This window comes from Phocoena phocoena, chromosome 11, assembly GCF_963924675.1.
Source record: "Phocoena phocoena chromosome 11, mPhoPho1.1, whole genome shotgun sequence".
In the NCBI taxonomy this organism is placed as follows: domain Eukaryota; kingdom Metazoa; phylum Chordata; class Mammalia; order Artiodactyla; family Phocoenidae; genus Phocoena; species Phocoena phocoena.
The window spans coordinates 38,200,331-38,217,846 of record NC_089229.1 but is presented as its reverse complement, the minus strand read 5'-3'; the positions used below and the strand labels follow the sequence as shown (position 1 = coordinate 38,217,846).

The 17,516-nt window shown below is 36.3% G+C and overlaps 1 protein-coding gene across 1 annotated transcript in view; it reads left to right on the top strand.

Annotated features, from left to right (window-relative positions):
- PTPRQ (protein tyrosine phosphatase receptor type Q) overlaps positions 1–17,516 on the top strand; it is a 196,363-nt gene that overhangs the window by 110,417 nt on the left and 68,430 nt on the right. The window contains exon 27 of the mRNA XM_065887336.1: positions 12,987–13,108. Coding sequence (XP_065743408.1) covers positions 12,987–13,108 — 122 coding nt within the window. The remainder of the gene's footprint in view (positions 1–12,986; positions 13,109–17,516) is intronic.

The following is a 17,516-nucleotide window of genomic DNA, read 5'->3' as shown; positions in this document are numbered from 1 at the left end:
TATTTAACTTGAAACATTAAAGTCTTATAGCTTATTTTACTCATCTCTTATTTTTCTGATTATCCTTATACTCAAAAGCAATTTGAGTTGTGTGTGGGGGAGGAATGCACAATGGAAGCTGTTAAATATCTCTGTGGTGCACAATAGGTACTTATAATGCGGAGGGAATGTACAACTTTAAAAGAGTGTGGGTGTGAAATTTAGTATGGAGTGAAATGGGACTCTCATAATGTGCATCTCCTATAGACCACCAGGACTGGAAGACAGCAAGAAAGGAAAATTCCTGGGGTAACACTTAGGTTGTGAAAACCACGGGATACCATACTCATGAGGAATTTTAACTACCCAAACATCTGTTAGGTTAAAAAAAATTCAGCAAAACATGCCTCATCAAAGAAGCTTCCAAGGAATGCAACTTTATGATTTAAAAAGAAGAAAAACCAAATAGAGGGCAAAGCACTCCTTAACATTTTTAAAAATGAGACATTGTTGATGAGTTACTGTATATTCAATTATTTTTCTTCATATATTCTAAATGGTATAATGCACTTATAGAGTGGTGAAAGCTATCATAACAGAGGTAGGTATTCTCCTTTCTATAAAGAAGCAATTATATAATGATAAGAAGAGATGTTAGCCATAAATAAATAGGAAAATATAATTCATGACATGAAGAAGCCCATTTTGTGGCAGTGGGTTTTTAGAATAGGCTCTATCCTGGTGCCAGTAAAGGAATTGAATATAATTTATTCTAGACATGATGGTTGTACTTCTGCAAAATTAATTATATGCTGTTGAAAGTCTTCTAAGTTAGTTGCCTAAGACTCCCAAATGTGTAATTCAAGATGACATCTCTCTCTCTTCTAGACCTGTAGATTGAAGTTACTGGTATGACCACTTAGGTTTCCACAGACATCTCAAACCCCATATTACCACTGTTCCTGCCCCACTGCAAGCCTCCTCCTACCTGTGTGTTCCCTGTTTCAGTGTATTGTACCATTGTTCGTCTGATTGTTCAAGCCAGCAATCTAGGAATCATTCTTAATTCTTTTTAGCCTTTCCCACCCCCAAGTACATACCTAACTCCTACTGACTTTCCCTTCTAAATATTTCTTGAATTTGTTTATGTTTCTCTGTTAAGGCTCCCTAAATTCAGCTGTCTCCTAGATTATTACAAAAGATATCTAAATGGTCTTTCTGTTCCCATTTCCTCTACCCTCCACCTGAACCTAGTTTTTGAATACACCTATCTATTATTCCTCTGCTTAAAATCTGATAGTTTTCTATTTTCCTGTTGTGTAAAAATTATATTTTTAGTATGCTCTATATGGTTATTTATGATTTTTGTTCATATTCCCCACACGTACTTTGCTCTTTCTCCTTTGTGCTCCAGAGAAAGAGCAAAGTATGTGTGTTCTTTCTTACTGTCCTTTCCGTCCTCTTTTGGAGACCAACTGCCTCTTCTTTGCAAAGGAGACCAAATATCTCCTTTGCAAAGCCATCTATAAATTCCTCTTTCCACTCCCACCTTCCAAAAATTGTTTCTAAATACTGAACGTATTACATCATAATTGTTTATCTCTCTCTCTTGTCGAACTCTGAGCTCCTTACAGGCAGAGATGACAGGTGATCATGTCTTATGTATGTTTCTAATCTTCATGCCTATTCAATATCTAAGACTAAATGAATATGGCATTTGGACTCAAGGAAGACATTTGACTTTAATTGGAAAGTATTTCAATGTCAAAATTCTCCATATTGCAAAAATGTACAAATTTTCTTCAGATTTTCTTTCTGACTATAGCTTGTCTTTCAAATATTTACATGGTTATTGTCAAAATTAAAATTCTCCTGGTCAGTTTCCATTCATGTTTGACATGTTCAGCTTCTTTTATTTCACAAAACCAGTTTATTTTATTTTACTTTATTTTATTTTATGTATTTATTTATTTATTGGTTGGTTGGTTGTAAAGGAGAGATTGCTTTATTCAGGAGGCCAGCAACCTGGGGAGAAGGCAGACTCATATCCAAGAACCACTCCCAAGATTCTGCTTGACCATGAAAGTTTTTAAAGGGAGAAGGGGAAGTTAATCGCAGTTAATCATTTGGGGAAGGGGTGTCAAGAGTCTTATCTTCCACTGTGTGCAGATTTTCTTCTGATTGGTTGGTGGTGAGGTAACAGGGTGTTGCTTCAGGAATTATACTCTGCCTGAAGTTACCACCTTCCACCTGGGTGGGGGCCTTAGTTTGATTTTGCTATCACTTTCAAAGTAGTCTCCCAACCAGTTGTTAGTGCCCCAAAAGTTGTCGCAAAGAAACGGCACAGAAGATGTCCCCAACGGTGTTGACAATGAGCAGGAGTTGGTCTAGCTGGTCTCAGGACTTAATGAAGCTCAGGTTCTTGATGTCACATTGCAGAAAGAATTCAGTGAGAGACAAAGTGATGGGGAAGAAGTGGATTTATTTAGAGAGAAACACACTCCACAGACGGAGTGTGGGCCATCTCAGAAGGTGAGAAAGACCCAGTCTATTTTATATTGTTGATTTTTTTTTCTTTTTCATTAATTAACATAAGTTTGAATTACTGCATGTAGAAAAGGAATCTGCTCATAATAAATTGAGGAGGATTTCAGACAATGAAAGAAAATAATAAATGCCTATTTCAGAGTGGATTGAAGCTTTAATAGTATCAAAATGATTAACTGAGATAATAAACTGTGATTGATAGTCCATGAAGAAAACAAAGGAGACCAATGTATAAATTTGGGTTGCTAAGTATAATTACAAAGAGAGGATATTTACATGAAATCATAATTTAAAGAACATAATAGTAAGCATGTAAAATTGTCTATTAAAGCATTCAACTGTATACTTAAAAGAGCTTTTGCCAGGTTATTAAACAGCTTTCCATAATATAAATAAAAATATTTTGAAATCCTATTACATAAGCATGTATTTTTCAGCAAAATCACTAAAAATCAAAGGGTAAGAATGATCACTATATTATTTTTTAAATCATCAATATTATAGAAAGCCTGGGGTTTTTTTTTTTCTTTAATCTTATATGCTTTTATTGCCCATATCGGGGTTTCTTTCAGTTTATTTGGATTTTTGTGAGATGAACCATTCAAGGTACATGAAAAGACATAAGTATGCCTCTAGAAAGCCTGGTTATTAAAAGAATAAAAGAAGAAACAATCTTTCTCCCAATAATAGCTACCTGTATTTTATCTTTTAAAAATTCAATGAATTCTCCCACTTTCTCATCTCAAACTTCAAATTTCATGTTGAATTGAATTGATTTTGACTTTTCTGAGAATCTTCTTTCTCTTGGTTTAGAAAGAAGTGTGAAGTACATTTCATTCTTTGTGATTTCTGGTCATTAACCTCAGTTCAGGCCTGCCTCAGTATTAGGCCCTAGGCCAACAAATTTTCAGCTCTGTTTTCTTCTGCATTTATTAAGGAAGAAGGGAGAACTCTGATTTGACTATGGAAAACTCCCATTTCTGAAGAACCATAGGATTGCTATGTCTGGTAGTTGAGGGCACCTTTTGGTTGGGCACAGTACCTGAGCTGAGACTCCTTGGCTGGATAGTTAAGAATAATGACAGAAATAGCTAAGCTTATCAGGTGTTTATTATGTGCTGGTACTATTCTAAGAACTATACACACATTGATTTATTCATGAACCTCATTTTCTAGGTTAGAGCCTGTGCTCTTAGATCTTGACAAAGACTTGGGTAAAGCCTCATGGTGGTATGAAAGTACTAAGAGATGGAAGGGTGCTAAGTAGTATACAAAGAGAAGATAGGTGAAACCCTAATTTAAAGGAACTAACAGAATGCATGTAAAATTAAACTATTTAATAAAGCATTCAACTCTTTTAAAAAAAATTTTTTATTGAAGTATAGTTGGTTTACAACATTGTGTTAATTTCTGCTGTACAGCAGAATGATTCAGTTGTATATACATTCTTCTTTATATTCTTTTCCATTATGATTTATCATAGGATATTGAATATAGTTCTCTGTGCGATACAGTAGGACCTTGTTGTTTATCCATTCCATATATAATAGCTATAACCCCAACCTCCCACTCAGTCCCTCCCCCAACCCCCTCCCCCTTGGCTTGTGGTTACAAGTCTATTCTCTATGTCCATGAGTCTCCTTCTGTTTCACAGATAGGTTCATTTGTGTCATATTTTAGATTGCATATATAAGTGATATCATATGGTATCTTTATGATTTAGTTAACTTAGTATGATAATCTAAGTATGATAATCTCTACTTGCATCCATGTTGCTGCAAATGGCATTATTTCATTCTTTTTTATGGCTGAGTAGTATTCCATTGTATATATGTACTACATCTTCTTTATCTATTCATCTGTCAGTGGACATTTAGGTTGTTCCCATGTCTTGACTGTTGTGAACAGTGCTGCTGTGAACATAAAGGTGCAGGTATCTTTTTGAATTAGAGTTTTGTCTGGATATATGCCAGGAGTGGGAGTGCTGGATCATATGGTAATTCTGTTTTTTTGTTTCCTGAGGAAACTCCATACTGTTTTCCACAGTTGCTGTAACAACTTACATTCCCACCAACAGTGTAGGAAGTTTCCCTTTTCTCCACACCCTCTCCAGCATTTATTTTTTGTAGATTTTTGATGATGGCCATTCTGACCGGTGTGAGGTGATACCTCATTGTAGTTTCTATTTGCATTTCTCTAATAATTAGTGATGTTGAGCATCTTTTCATGTGCCTATTGGCCATTTGTATTTCTTCTTTGGAGAAATGTCTATGTAGATCTTCTGCCCATTTTTCAATTGGGTTGTTTTTTTGTTGTTGAGTTGTATAAGCTGTTTGTATGCTTTGGAAATTAAGCCCTTGTCAGTCGCATCATTTGCAAATATTTTCTCCCATTCTGTAGGTTATCTTTTTGTTTTGTTTACAGTTTCCTTTGCTGTGCAAAAGCTTGTAAGTTTGATTAGGTGAACTCTATATTTATTTTCAAAAAAAAACAAAAACAAAAAACTTTTGCCAGGTTGTTTGTTAAGCAAGTTTTCCAGAATATAAATAAAAATAATTAGAAATCCCCATTTGCATGAACAAGTGGAATGTCTTTTTCAGCAAAGCACTAAAAACCAAACAGTTAAAGGAAACTTAAAGGATAATCAGTATGTGGCATTATTAGCTTTGAAAACTGAGACTAAGAAAGACCTGGAGATGTTGTACAAGCTTCTGATACATGATCCAACCATCTCCATTCCCAAACAAATTAAATGGGACTTGCCCTAACACACATAACCTCTAACTACACTTTTAGTTTCTCTTCTCTTTAATTATACCCTTGATAGTCATTTTACCCTGATTATACCTGCATACAATGCATGGGAGAATGAAGTAGCAATGTTTATCCCAGCCCTAACACTCTGTGATGGTGATGGCCTTATCTGAATTATTCCAGGTTGCTCCTGCACATAGCTTCAAGGTACCATAGAAATGATGATGTTTTCTTATGTTCTTACGGAACATGATGACCTGTTATTACTCTAGAAACTTTGGGAATGAGAGGGAGTGATGGTAGGGAGAAAACCTCTTCATCGTTTATTCAGAATTAAAATACATGAAAGGCACAAGGAGACCAGTGTGTGGAGTGTCTGTTAGCTGGATGCAAGTTTCCATGTTTATCACCAGCTCCCAAGCCCTCCACCACTAACTACATTCCCAGTCTTCACAGAAACAGTAATCCCCCTTTCTAACCTTGTTACCAAGAGTTCTAATCATTGGTACCTGATCTGAAGAGCAGTGCCACTGCTTTTTCCAATAGTACGTTGATGTTACAGAGCAGTGGCTCTTAAACTTGTACCACGAGCATTAGAATCATCAGGAGGGCTTGTTAAAACACGGAGTGCTAGGCCCTACCCAGGTCTTCTGATTCAGTAAGTCAGGGGTGTGATCTCAGAATTTGCTTTTCTAACAACTTCCCAGGTAATATTGATGCTGCTGGTTTGAAGACCACATTTTTGAGAACCACTGTTGTAGAAAGTTGTTTTATGAACATAATGCTACTCTAGAAAAAGTTGTATTATCTGATCCTAAAAGCAGTGGAACTAATATGAGAATATTTCCATTCTTACCTGGCATGGCTAATATTGGAAGTGAGAGTTTTTTTGTATTTTGTATTTTTTTCCACCTAATCTAACCTGAAATGACTCAGAAAATTACTCATTCAGCATCAAAGAAAATGGTCATACAATGAAGTCTAATACTGTGGGCATCCATCAATCATTCTCAGTACTCATCAAACAGTCTAATAGGTCAGATTCTTATGATTGTAATAGTTGCCCATTGTGCTACTGTCTTGCTGTTGGGAAATCTAACTGTAAAACAAAATTAAAATCTTGTAAAAGGGTAGGAAATATTTCATACACCAACAGTAGTATCTCATACTGGGCAGTGAAATCACTGGGCTCTAGGGAAACATTCAACACCAGTGAAGGATAGCCAATTAGTGCAGTATTGTAACCAGTCGGATGTGACCTGAGATGCTCTTGGCCTCCATCAATATGGTCAATCTAATCGCTGAACTTCTTCAGGGCTCTTGATACCCTGAATTATTTAAGATGTAAGGAAGCCACCCGAACCACCCAGCCAATTAGATTTTGTTTAGTCCTGAGAGACATCTAAAACTTAAAGCAAATTCCTTCAGGTATGGTGAATCTAAGGCAACTCACAGTCCTAGAGGCTGTTAATACTTGTATAAGCTGAGAAAGAATGGGAGTCCTTCATTTAGTGATGACAGTAGATAGGAATCTGATGGTCCAGTGTACCACATCCTGAAACTAAAGTACCCTGAAGGGAAGGACCTTTAAATAAACTTGAAATGAACTTAAATTCAAATAGATGTGCAGACAATCTAAATCATACATGTGTACAGAGCTCAATATTTTTTGTCTTGTGAGTTGCTGTCAGGTCATTTATTTATTTATGCTTATTCTTTAGGAAGGTCACTACAGCATGCATTAAAAACCAGAGTATTTTCTACAACATTTTTCATCATTAAATAAAATTTACAGGGATCTGCAGAAGGCAAAGTTTCTAATAACTCTTTGAATGTGCTTATTCTGAAAGTGTAGTATTAGACACACCAAAATTTGATGGTTCTTAATCAAAGTGTCATAGACTTGGGGGCATTCAAACTTTTATATGTACTAGGCATAATGATGGTCTATCCAGACTCACCTTTCAGCTAACACACTTAGCATGGGGACACAGATGGATGGGAAAGATGACCCTGACCCACATAAGACCTACATTCCTGTGCAAGGATAGAAGCATGATAATCAGGAAATGATGGTTGTTAGTTACAGAAAATGCATTATTGCGAAAACCAGGGGAAAAGTGCTTATGAGAGGAAGTGATTGGATTATGGGGAATGAGAGAATAAGGATAGATCATTCCTACTGAGTAAATTGCTGTGATTTATAAGAGAAAGGGTATAGTGATATCTTGGCCTACTACTGACTAGATTCATTTCACAAACAATCCTAAATCAGAATGTGACAGTTTATGGAGAGACAAAGTCTCCCAAAGATGCTTATATATTACTAAGCTTTTAAACTGGCATATTTTCAGTTCCCCATACCTTTACTGCTTTAAGCTTCCTTTATTTTGATTGTTGACATTCATAATTGTAATTTTGTATTCCCCCTTATGTAACTCTAATAATAGTTTACTACACACTGGAATAAAAGAAAAAAATAATACTGAATTATTTTATTATGCATTTTTGGAATTTTGATAAATTCCAAGAGAAAATTGCATAAAAGAAACTTGAAAATGTTATTTGCTTAAAAGTACATTATAATATTTGGACAATATTAAAATAATTAGATACTATTTTATAGTATACTTTGAGCATTTGGTGTTCTAAATATTTTTCTTAAAATATCCGTGAATTAATCAAATGTTTATCTTTCATTGCTTTACACAGATGAAATATATATTCAGTTATATATTATGTGCATATAATATATTCATATCAGTTTAGTTAGGTATGTGTTTACTTTTTTTAATTTCAGATTTAGGAGTTCTTATTCCATCATATTATAATTCTTCAAGAATATAGATTAATATAATATGTTCTAAGAGAAATATTTCATAAAGGTTTTAACACAGGGAACACTTGTGTAACAAAACAGGCAATTTTATCAAGTATACTGAAAATGCAAATGTTATTAAGAGAATCTGATTGTTTCTTAAAAAAGAAAGAAAAAAAACACTTTAGGAAAGTTCAAGAATTAAAGCACAGCTCAGTGAGGGGCTAAATACTTTGCCTTTTTATAATGATTGATTAGTGCATAGAACCTAAAATATTTAGTAGTTCAAGTGGTTAGTATGTATCATGAATGATCTTTGAATGTCGTTTTTCTGTCAGCTCTGCTTGGGGTACCAGACACTCCCTGATGAGGGCTTTGATTGCTGGTATTAAAGGAATGATTGCAGGGTTGACATTTTACTATGAAAGACGAGAAGTTGAAGCAAGGCATCATACTGCTTTCTGAGCTGGTCTACAGACATGTTTGCAAGACTAGCTGAGGTTTTCCTTGGCGAATGGTTTTGGATCTGTCCTCATTTGAGACCCCAAAGATCCAGACTACAGAGCAGAAAAGACACAGACATAGAAGAATATTTCCAGAAAATATTTGTAAAAACAAGCTACCATCAACCTAGTCACAGAAAAATCTCATCGGCTTTCTTATCACAGAAAATTCTCAGTAAGCTGTCCATGTTATCTGGGCAACAATAATGCACCACCTTGCCTGCCTGCTAGAATGAGTTAGGTTTAAAAGTGTAATCCCGACAGCCATCGAGTTTATATATGTTATAGAGGTATAAGAATAACATTCTGGAGATAATCTGTCCTCTTTTGATATAATGAATTTTGCCCCATCTTCTTGGTATGAGTTAGATACCAAGCACCAAAATCTATAGAGGCTCCTTCTAGTTCATGATATTAGTTTATTAAACTATGGCGTTTATCTTTTTTGTCTGTGACAGCAGTTCTTAAAAGACCTTAGCCATGGCATTAAAGGCCCTACACAATCTGGCCTCATTTCCTGTCTGACTTAACATTCTGACTTACTTGGCTTCAGCCCCACTGGAGTCCCTGTTATTCCTAGAATACACCAGGCACAGTCCTGTCTCAGGGTCTTTGCACTGGCCATTCTCCTCCCTGTGACACTCCTTCTTCAAACATTCCCATGCTCCCTCACCTCCTTCAAATCTTTGTTTAAATGTTACCTGTTTGGAGAGGCATAGCCTGACCACCATATTTTTTAAAATAGTAACTCCTATCTACATTCCCATCCCAATTACCCTGCTTCATTTTTTGTCATGGTACATATCACTTCCTAACATAGTATACCATTTATTTGTATGTTATATATTAATTTATATAATTTTTTAATAATATACTTATATATTATTTGTCTCCCTCCACTGAAATAGTGGTTCCATGATCTTTGTATCTTTGGTTTTCTTCTCTATTCCCAGCACCTCAAAAATGCCTGCCTTGAGTAGGTGTTCAATAAACAGTTGCTGAGTGAAGAAGAGTGGGTACATACTAGAAGCTCTGTATGGATAGGTCCACAGCTACCTTGATCACTTCTATAAGTTTGGTGTCTTCCCAGTCCCTGGCACATAGAAGATGCTCAATAAATATTGATTGGATAAATGCATAAATTTCACCTAAAAGCCAACAGAACATTTTGGTAGAAATAAAGGAAAAGGTAGGCTAAAATATTTTCCTGTCTCATACCACTTGAAACGTGCAGCCTGTCAGAAAATTCTTCCTCTCCACAATGGTCCACACAGAGCTAGAAGGCAGGTTTTGCAAAAACATTAATAAAGGATAAATAATTAATCAATAGCCACCTTAATAAAGCTTTACTTAGCTTCTAGCCCATCCCCTTTTACAGAGTCAAAGGCAGGAGACAGGCCATTGAAACCCACAAAACATCTTACATTTTTCAGAGCCATTTCTCCATGAGGAAAGTATATAATGATGATCAGTAATGGTGTACCTAATCCTGAAGCCTATCCACTCCTTATTTCTAAGGAATATCCAGCTTGGGAAGGAAAGAGAGTTGCCACTTTTGAATATGGAGTGCATTATTCTGTGAGGGCATCCAAAAACAATTATGCTGGTGGCAGGAGACCTCCTGTAGCTCTCATTTGTTATGTGTATAGTTATCTAAATGAATTATGCTACAATTTGAGGCAGTTTTCCTAAATCTAGGACCCTAAAGTTAGAATAAGACTGAAGATCTCAGGACATGCAGGGTGTGTTTAAGTGCTGAGATTCCATGATCTCTCCACATTTAGTCACCAGAGAAATCATGTGCCTAATTCTGTCATTATTTTTAACACCTCTCAGCTTATCGTACCTCTGAATCCAGGAGCATCCCCTCCTCACTCTCTCCCCTGGAGACCATATAGACTGGATCTCTGAGTCAATGTTCAGAGTATTGCACAAAGTTCAGAAAAGGTACAAGTAGGAAGCATATGTTTGTCACCCCAAAAGCATTTTACCACAGAAACTTTCTTATACATTTCCTAGAGTCCTCTATAGTAACATTTGATCATCTCTCTTGGAAACGTTCTAAGTACCAATAACTCATTCATAGTTCAAAGATTGTCACTACTATTAGCATCTTAAACAGCTACCTGGTGTTGAAATAAAACTTCTGTCTTTCTTCAGAGCCTGTGACTCACTTGAACCAGATATACTTGCCATATTTATACTATCCCAATTTGTAAAGAATTATCTGAAAAATTTTAAAACCCTTTTCCATCTTGGTCCTGTCTCCCTGGTTCTAGGCTCATCTTTCCAGTTGCCAGGCAGGCATCTGAATCCTTGTGAGTATCTCAGACTTAATGAGTACAGACCAAATTTGTCATCTCCTGCCATAGTCTTATCCCTACCAAAACTAGTGTCTGTTCCTGAACGTGCTGTTGTTGTGAATTCTAGCAATACTCTCCCAGGATTAATACATGAGTCAGCTTTTACTGCATTCCTCTATTTCACATCTCATCTGCCCTTCAGTTCTTTTTATTAGATTTTCTAAGGGCTCTGGGATTCATCTCCTCCTATCTCTACCTACTGTCACTCTTCTACTTTTGGGTCTCATCAGATCTCACCTGGCTTTTTGGAAATAGCCTATCTGGACTCATTGCTTCAGAGCACATATCTTTTTTCATAGCTGCATCAGATTTCTTCCTAAATCATTAGAAAAATACTTCCCTTCTCAGAACTTTCAGTGACATCCCATTGTTTAAAGAATGAACTTCAAACACTTTAAGATAATCGAGTGCTCCCTAACTTAGTTCCCAAATGACTGCTTGAGGCTTGTTCCCTACCCTGTCCCTCCATTAATGCTGGTCTTTCTGTGATATCTCTATTCCTTAAATTTAGAGGTTCCGATTTCTTTTTTTTTTTGTACCATGCATTCCTTGGACAGTCTGGTGAAGTGTGTGGACCCCTTCCTAGAGTTATATTTTTCAATTATAAAATAATAAGCATAAGATTAATGAGCGTAAGAAAGCCGTTCTGCAGAAATAGTATTCTGCCTGTGGATCCCATTGTTTATATCTTTGTGGCTTTGCTTAGGACCTTCTTAGCAAAGAAGTGCCCCCAAACCTGCCCCTCTGATTATTGAAATCCTTCTCATGTTTCAAAGTCTATTCAATCCCCAGCTCCTCTCTGCAACTTTACCTTGACTCCCCACCCAACTGTACTCACCACTGTCTTTGCCGTCTCATAGTAGATTATTTGTATTTCTAATTAGTTCTTATCTTTACTTTGCCCTTTGTTATAATATTTTGTATTAATTTACAAAAAGGGCCAAACACTAAACTAATGGGCTACTTTCACACATTTTGTGTTCGCAGTTCTTTTTAAAACACTGTGAAGTATGCATATGAAGAGGAAACTGAGGTCCAGAAATTTTATTGTCTGGCCAAGATCATACAATTTGTTGCTGTTATAAATTTGAGGAAGTGAATATTTTCTCTTCTTCTTTACCCCTTCTCAGGATCTAAGGAATGATATTGTTCAGTAATGTTTGTTCATGTGGATTTAAAAATCAGAAATGCTGGGAAATACTCATCTCCCAATATTTAATATCCCTGGAATTGACGAGGGGCCGTGATAGGACAGGGATGTGTAAACAGTGTTTCTAGGTCAATGTCTATGTCAAAGTAACTGTGACTAAATCCTTCTTAACATACTGAAAACTCTTCTAATTCCTAGTAGTTTCACAAATTGAAATTTCAACACAGGTTTTCATCAGTCAGTTCCTTAAAATATTATTTCTTGTTTTGCACTCTTGAGGAAAGACAACAATAATAAAAGCAAGACAAATTAAAGAATTTGTTTGGAATCATAATGAACTCAGGAAATGTTTACATTTGTAATAATAAGATCAGTTGTATAACCTATTTCCTATGCTACCCCCTCAGTGAAAACAATAAACCAACCCAATTTATTGATATATTTGTAAGACAATACATTTTAAATATAATTCACTTGAACCAGTTCCACTTTTCTGTAGTCAAATATGTTTAGTTTCTGCAGGTTTTCCTAAAACATTGTTAAGCTAATTATTTTAAAATAAAATATTGATTTGTTCAAAAAGATTTATTTTAGCAATAGTAATGCTTTCTTTTCCAACTGTTATTTCAAGTTTAAAAATCATGTATTTATGACCATTAATTTCTCATATGGAAGTTCTTTATGCGTAGTAATTATTTTGAAAGTAATTACATCATTTGATTTGCCAATGCCTTTTAGCACGCTGTGAACTATAAATTTGTGTATAATTAATTCAGCATGATTATCCTTTTTTATGGTCTTTTCTATTATCGTATTGTGGCAAATACTAGCTTCAGTGTAGCAAGGTAATCGATTTTTTTCTATTTTCATAGCTCCAGATGGTCCTCCTGAAAATGTGTATGTAGTAGCAACATCACCTTTTAGCATCAACATCAGCTGGAGTGAACCTGCTGTCATTACTGGACCAACATTCTATTTGATAGATGTCAAATCGGTAAGGCGTGTCTTACCTTCTACAAAAAACAGTATAGAGCATGGTTAAGAATATAGGTTTTGGAACCAGACTTTGAATTTTAATCTCAGCTCTGTTAGGCAGCTTACTTAACTTGTTTGTCTTTCAGTGTCCACATCTGTAAAATAAAGATTGATAATACTACCCAGTGTAGAGAGATTTTGTGAGGACTGAGTTAGAAAATTTACCTAAAGAACTTAAAACATTGCCTGACGCATAGTAAGTGTTCAATAAATGTAAATAAAGTATTGTCACCATGGTTATTATTGTATTTATCGTCAGGGTATAGATGATGTATATAAACGAGGTTAAGTTGATAATAATATATTGGTTTAAAATACAGTGAAAACGAACTCAAAACATAAAAGGAGAACGGACAAGGCATTAGGAGAAATATCTCCCAAATAAGATAGCATCAGAGCTTAATTTTGAAAATAACTGAAGCAGAACATGAAAAGGAAATGGTAATAGAAGTTAGAATAATAGAAAAGTTAGCTTCCTTCAGGAAAAAGCAAGTAGTTCTGGAATCCTTGGTCAAAACTTTCAAGAAGAAAAGGCTGAGTGATGAGGCCAGATCAGGAGGCAGGCTTATAACATGTTATGGAGTGTGGGTTTCATGGTAAGGGCAGTGGGGTGCCAATTGTGGAATTAAAGCAGTGTTGGGATACAGATTTCTGTTTTACAGGATCAGTATGGGTGCATTGTAGAGAATAGTTTTAGAGAAGTCCTGGGGGTGCAAAATTAAATAAGGAGACAGGAAACTATAAGAGTAAAACTGGGGCTTCCCTGGTGGCTCAGTGGTTGAGAGTCCGCCTGCCAATGCAGGGGACACGGGTTCGTGCCCCGGTCCGGGAAGATCCCACATGCCGCAGAGCGGCTGGGCCCGTGAGCCATGGCCGCTGAGCCTGTGCGTCTGGAGCCTGTGCTCTGCAACGGGAGAGGCCACAACAGTGAGAGGCCCGCATAACACACACACACACACACACACACACACACACACACACACACAAAAGAGTAAAACTGAACAAGAAAAGAAGGACAGAGGAAATGGAGTGAGGAAAACAGAATGAAAAATAATTTAAAACTACAGGATTTGGTGAAAAAAATCTGTGGATGGTGAGTGAAGAGAATAATCAAGGATGACTTTAAGATATATGATTTGGAAAATTGTGAGGAGGAACAAATTTGTAGAGGAAAGGCATGAATTCAGTACTAGATGCACCAACTTTAAGATGCCTGGGAATCCTCCAGATGAAGATAGCCCATTAGCAGTTTTATTTGTGGATCTGTAGCTCCGGAGAGGAAGTTTGTATTCCCAGATTTGGGAAGTGTTGGTGTTTCGATGATAGATGAAATAATATGAGTAGATGAGATTAACTACACAACATGTAAAGCCTCTTCTGTAAGAACTAAGCTGAGGATAGTATCCTGGGGAATACAAACATTTAAATAAGATGTCCCTGAAGACACCAAATTGGAGTAGCCTTCCGGACAGAAGGAGACCCAAGCATGAGAGTCAAGCCTTTCACCTAAGACAGGGTGCTGCACAATGTGAATAATGCAGAGTTGTTATCTAGGGTTAGAATTGGAAAGATCTCCTTGCCAGCCTGCTTGAGCTTTACTGGACCTGATGAGCAGTCTCTTACGGTTGCGTCTAACACGTTAAATTAGGTAATTCATGGTGAATTCTCCTCTCCTTCTTGCTGTCTCTATCCATCCCTTGTTTAACTTTTATGATTTTTTTATGTCTTTATATTATTTCTTAAAGGAAATACTTCTTTCTCAAAAGACGTGTCATGATTAAAAGAAAGTTTCAGGGTTTATTGGTACATTTGTTCTCCCATTCAGTCTTCAGTTTATGTTCCTTTTTTAGAGCATATCTGTGAAGATTTTTAGTTAATAATTAGCCAAAAATAATCAACACGAATGACAAATGCTCTGGGAATAGCATTAAAAGCAAATTATAAAATGTTAATGCTGGGGCTTCCCTGGTGGCGCAGTGGTTGAGAGTCCGCCTGCCGATGCAGGGGACACGGGTTCGTGCCCCAGTCCAGGAGGATCCCACATGCCGTGGAGCAGCTGGGCCTGTGAGCCATGGCTGCTGAGCCTACAGGTCCGGAGCCTGTGCTCCGCAGCGGGAGAGGCCACAACAGTGAGAGGCCCGCGTACCGCAAAAAAAAAAAGTTAATGCTGTGCTTTATCAAGTAAAAGACACTTTATTAAGGAAAATAGCTCTCTCTTGGAATTTGGTTGTGTTTAAAGGAGAGAAAAATAAAACAGTAAAAATAGTGATTTATAACCTCATTCTCTTAGCATTCTTACTGAGATTAAAAATGAGCAAGGGAAAGAGAAGGATGGAAAGATAACTAATATTGTAATTGCTTATTTCAGTTACATATTAGCTCTTCATATGCATTGTATTATCATATCTAATAACATTTTGATGTAAATGTTATCATCTTCATTTTGCATAAAGGGGAACTGAGGCACAGAGATGAAAAATAACTTCTCAAATATTAAGACATGGCTAAAACCAGTAGACAATGGTGTGATGGAAAATAGGAAAACCCATCAAAAAGCAAATAAAAATTGCCAAACTGAAATATCTGCTCACCAAAACACCTTTGGATCAAAGATAGCAAAAATTCAAACAGATTCTAACACTTCAGAGTTTCCCTAGGATTCTTGGAACTAAGTTGTCATTTGTTCCTTCTTCCCTTCATTCTTTCAACACACTTTATGTTTTTAATTTTTATATTGGAGCATAGTTGATTAACAATGTTGTGTTAGTTTCAGGTGTACAGCAAAGTGATTCAGTTATACATATATACATGCATCTATTCTTTTTCAAATTCTTATCCCATTTAGGTTATTACAGAATATTGAGCAGAGCTCCCTGTGCTATGCAGTAGTTCCTTGTTGGTTATCTATTTTAAAAATAGCAATGTGTACATGTCAATCCCAAACTCCCAACACACTTTTAAATACATTCAAATGCCAGCATTGTGGTACGTGCTGGGTATGTAGAAGTGAACAAGTCTGACGTGGTCATTATCCTTATAGAGTTTATCTGCAGCTCATTTCATGAATATATAACTATCTACCTTCAAAAGTCATTGGCTCGCAGGCCAAAGAAGAACGTATATCACTGAATTTAGGACTTATGCTGCAGCCTGGCCTCTGCCAAATACTAACCGCAAGGGCATAAAACTCTTCCCTTAAAAGACTCAAATTAAGCAAAAATTGACAATCTTGAATAAAGATATATGGGCTCAGATATCATCCTGGATGATTCTACTGGAAATTAATGCATTTTGTGGCCCTTTGTTTGTCGGCCCCTTTATTTTTTAACTTAGCAAATACTTAGTAGCTTCTTTCACCAAGACAAAGATGGAAAACAAAGTTCTGCTTCCAAGTAGCTCACACTCTAGAGAATGACACCAGAATATAAAGAACTAGTTGTAGAGTATGAGGTATGCAGTCTTTTTTGGAATATAAACTAACCAAGTAATTAATTATGGGGGACATAATATATAGAGGAGACTGCACAGAGAAGACGAAATTTGTTCTGTTCTGGGATGTAAGAATTAAATGGGGGTGTACCAGGTGGGGAAGAGTGCAGGTGGGGCAGGCAAAGGAGAGGAAAATAGAACCAGAATCTAATTACTGACAGTGTATATGAAACAACCACACTTCAAAAAATATGGCAGACATTTCATCATCATAATCAATGAGCAAATGTGAGCAAACAAATCTGGAACTGATTGAAGGGAGATGATGGGTCAAAAAGGTCTGGGGTTTCAGTCCTGGGTAAGTGGACGAATATTAGTTAATGATAGTAGGTTTAGTGAAGAAAGAAAATGAATTTTTCCACATGCAGTATTTGAGGGCCCAGCATTCTTTTTGAACTTTACTGTATATTTTTTAAGATATAGTAGACCACATGCATGTTATTTCATGTTTTACTACTTGCTATTTGTTATCCATTTTTTAATGGAAGGCATTGGAATAATTTCGTTTTACTTTATAAGACCACGCCCCATGACTTGGTGTAGAGAGGTCTGGACTCTTCAAAGACCTGGGAGTAAATCCTGTCTCAGCTACCAAGTTGCTATGGAACCTTGAGGAATTCAGCTCAACTCAATAAAATCAGAGTTGAAATAGCTATAGTAGTCGGGCAAGGAACATCAAGGAACAGTCACAATGAAGCTTCAGTGATGAATTGGAGACCCCTGCCCCATTAGAGGAGTCACCTGTCACTCATCTCTAGATAATTGTTACCCAGCATGAATATAAGCCTAGTCATAGGGGAAATTTTAAAAGCCCGATTTGTATGAGATATTTAGATGTTGACAACTAATTAAATACTAAATACACACTTTCTACCAGT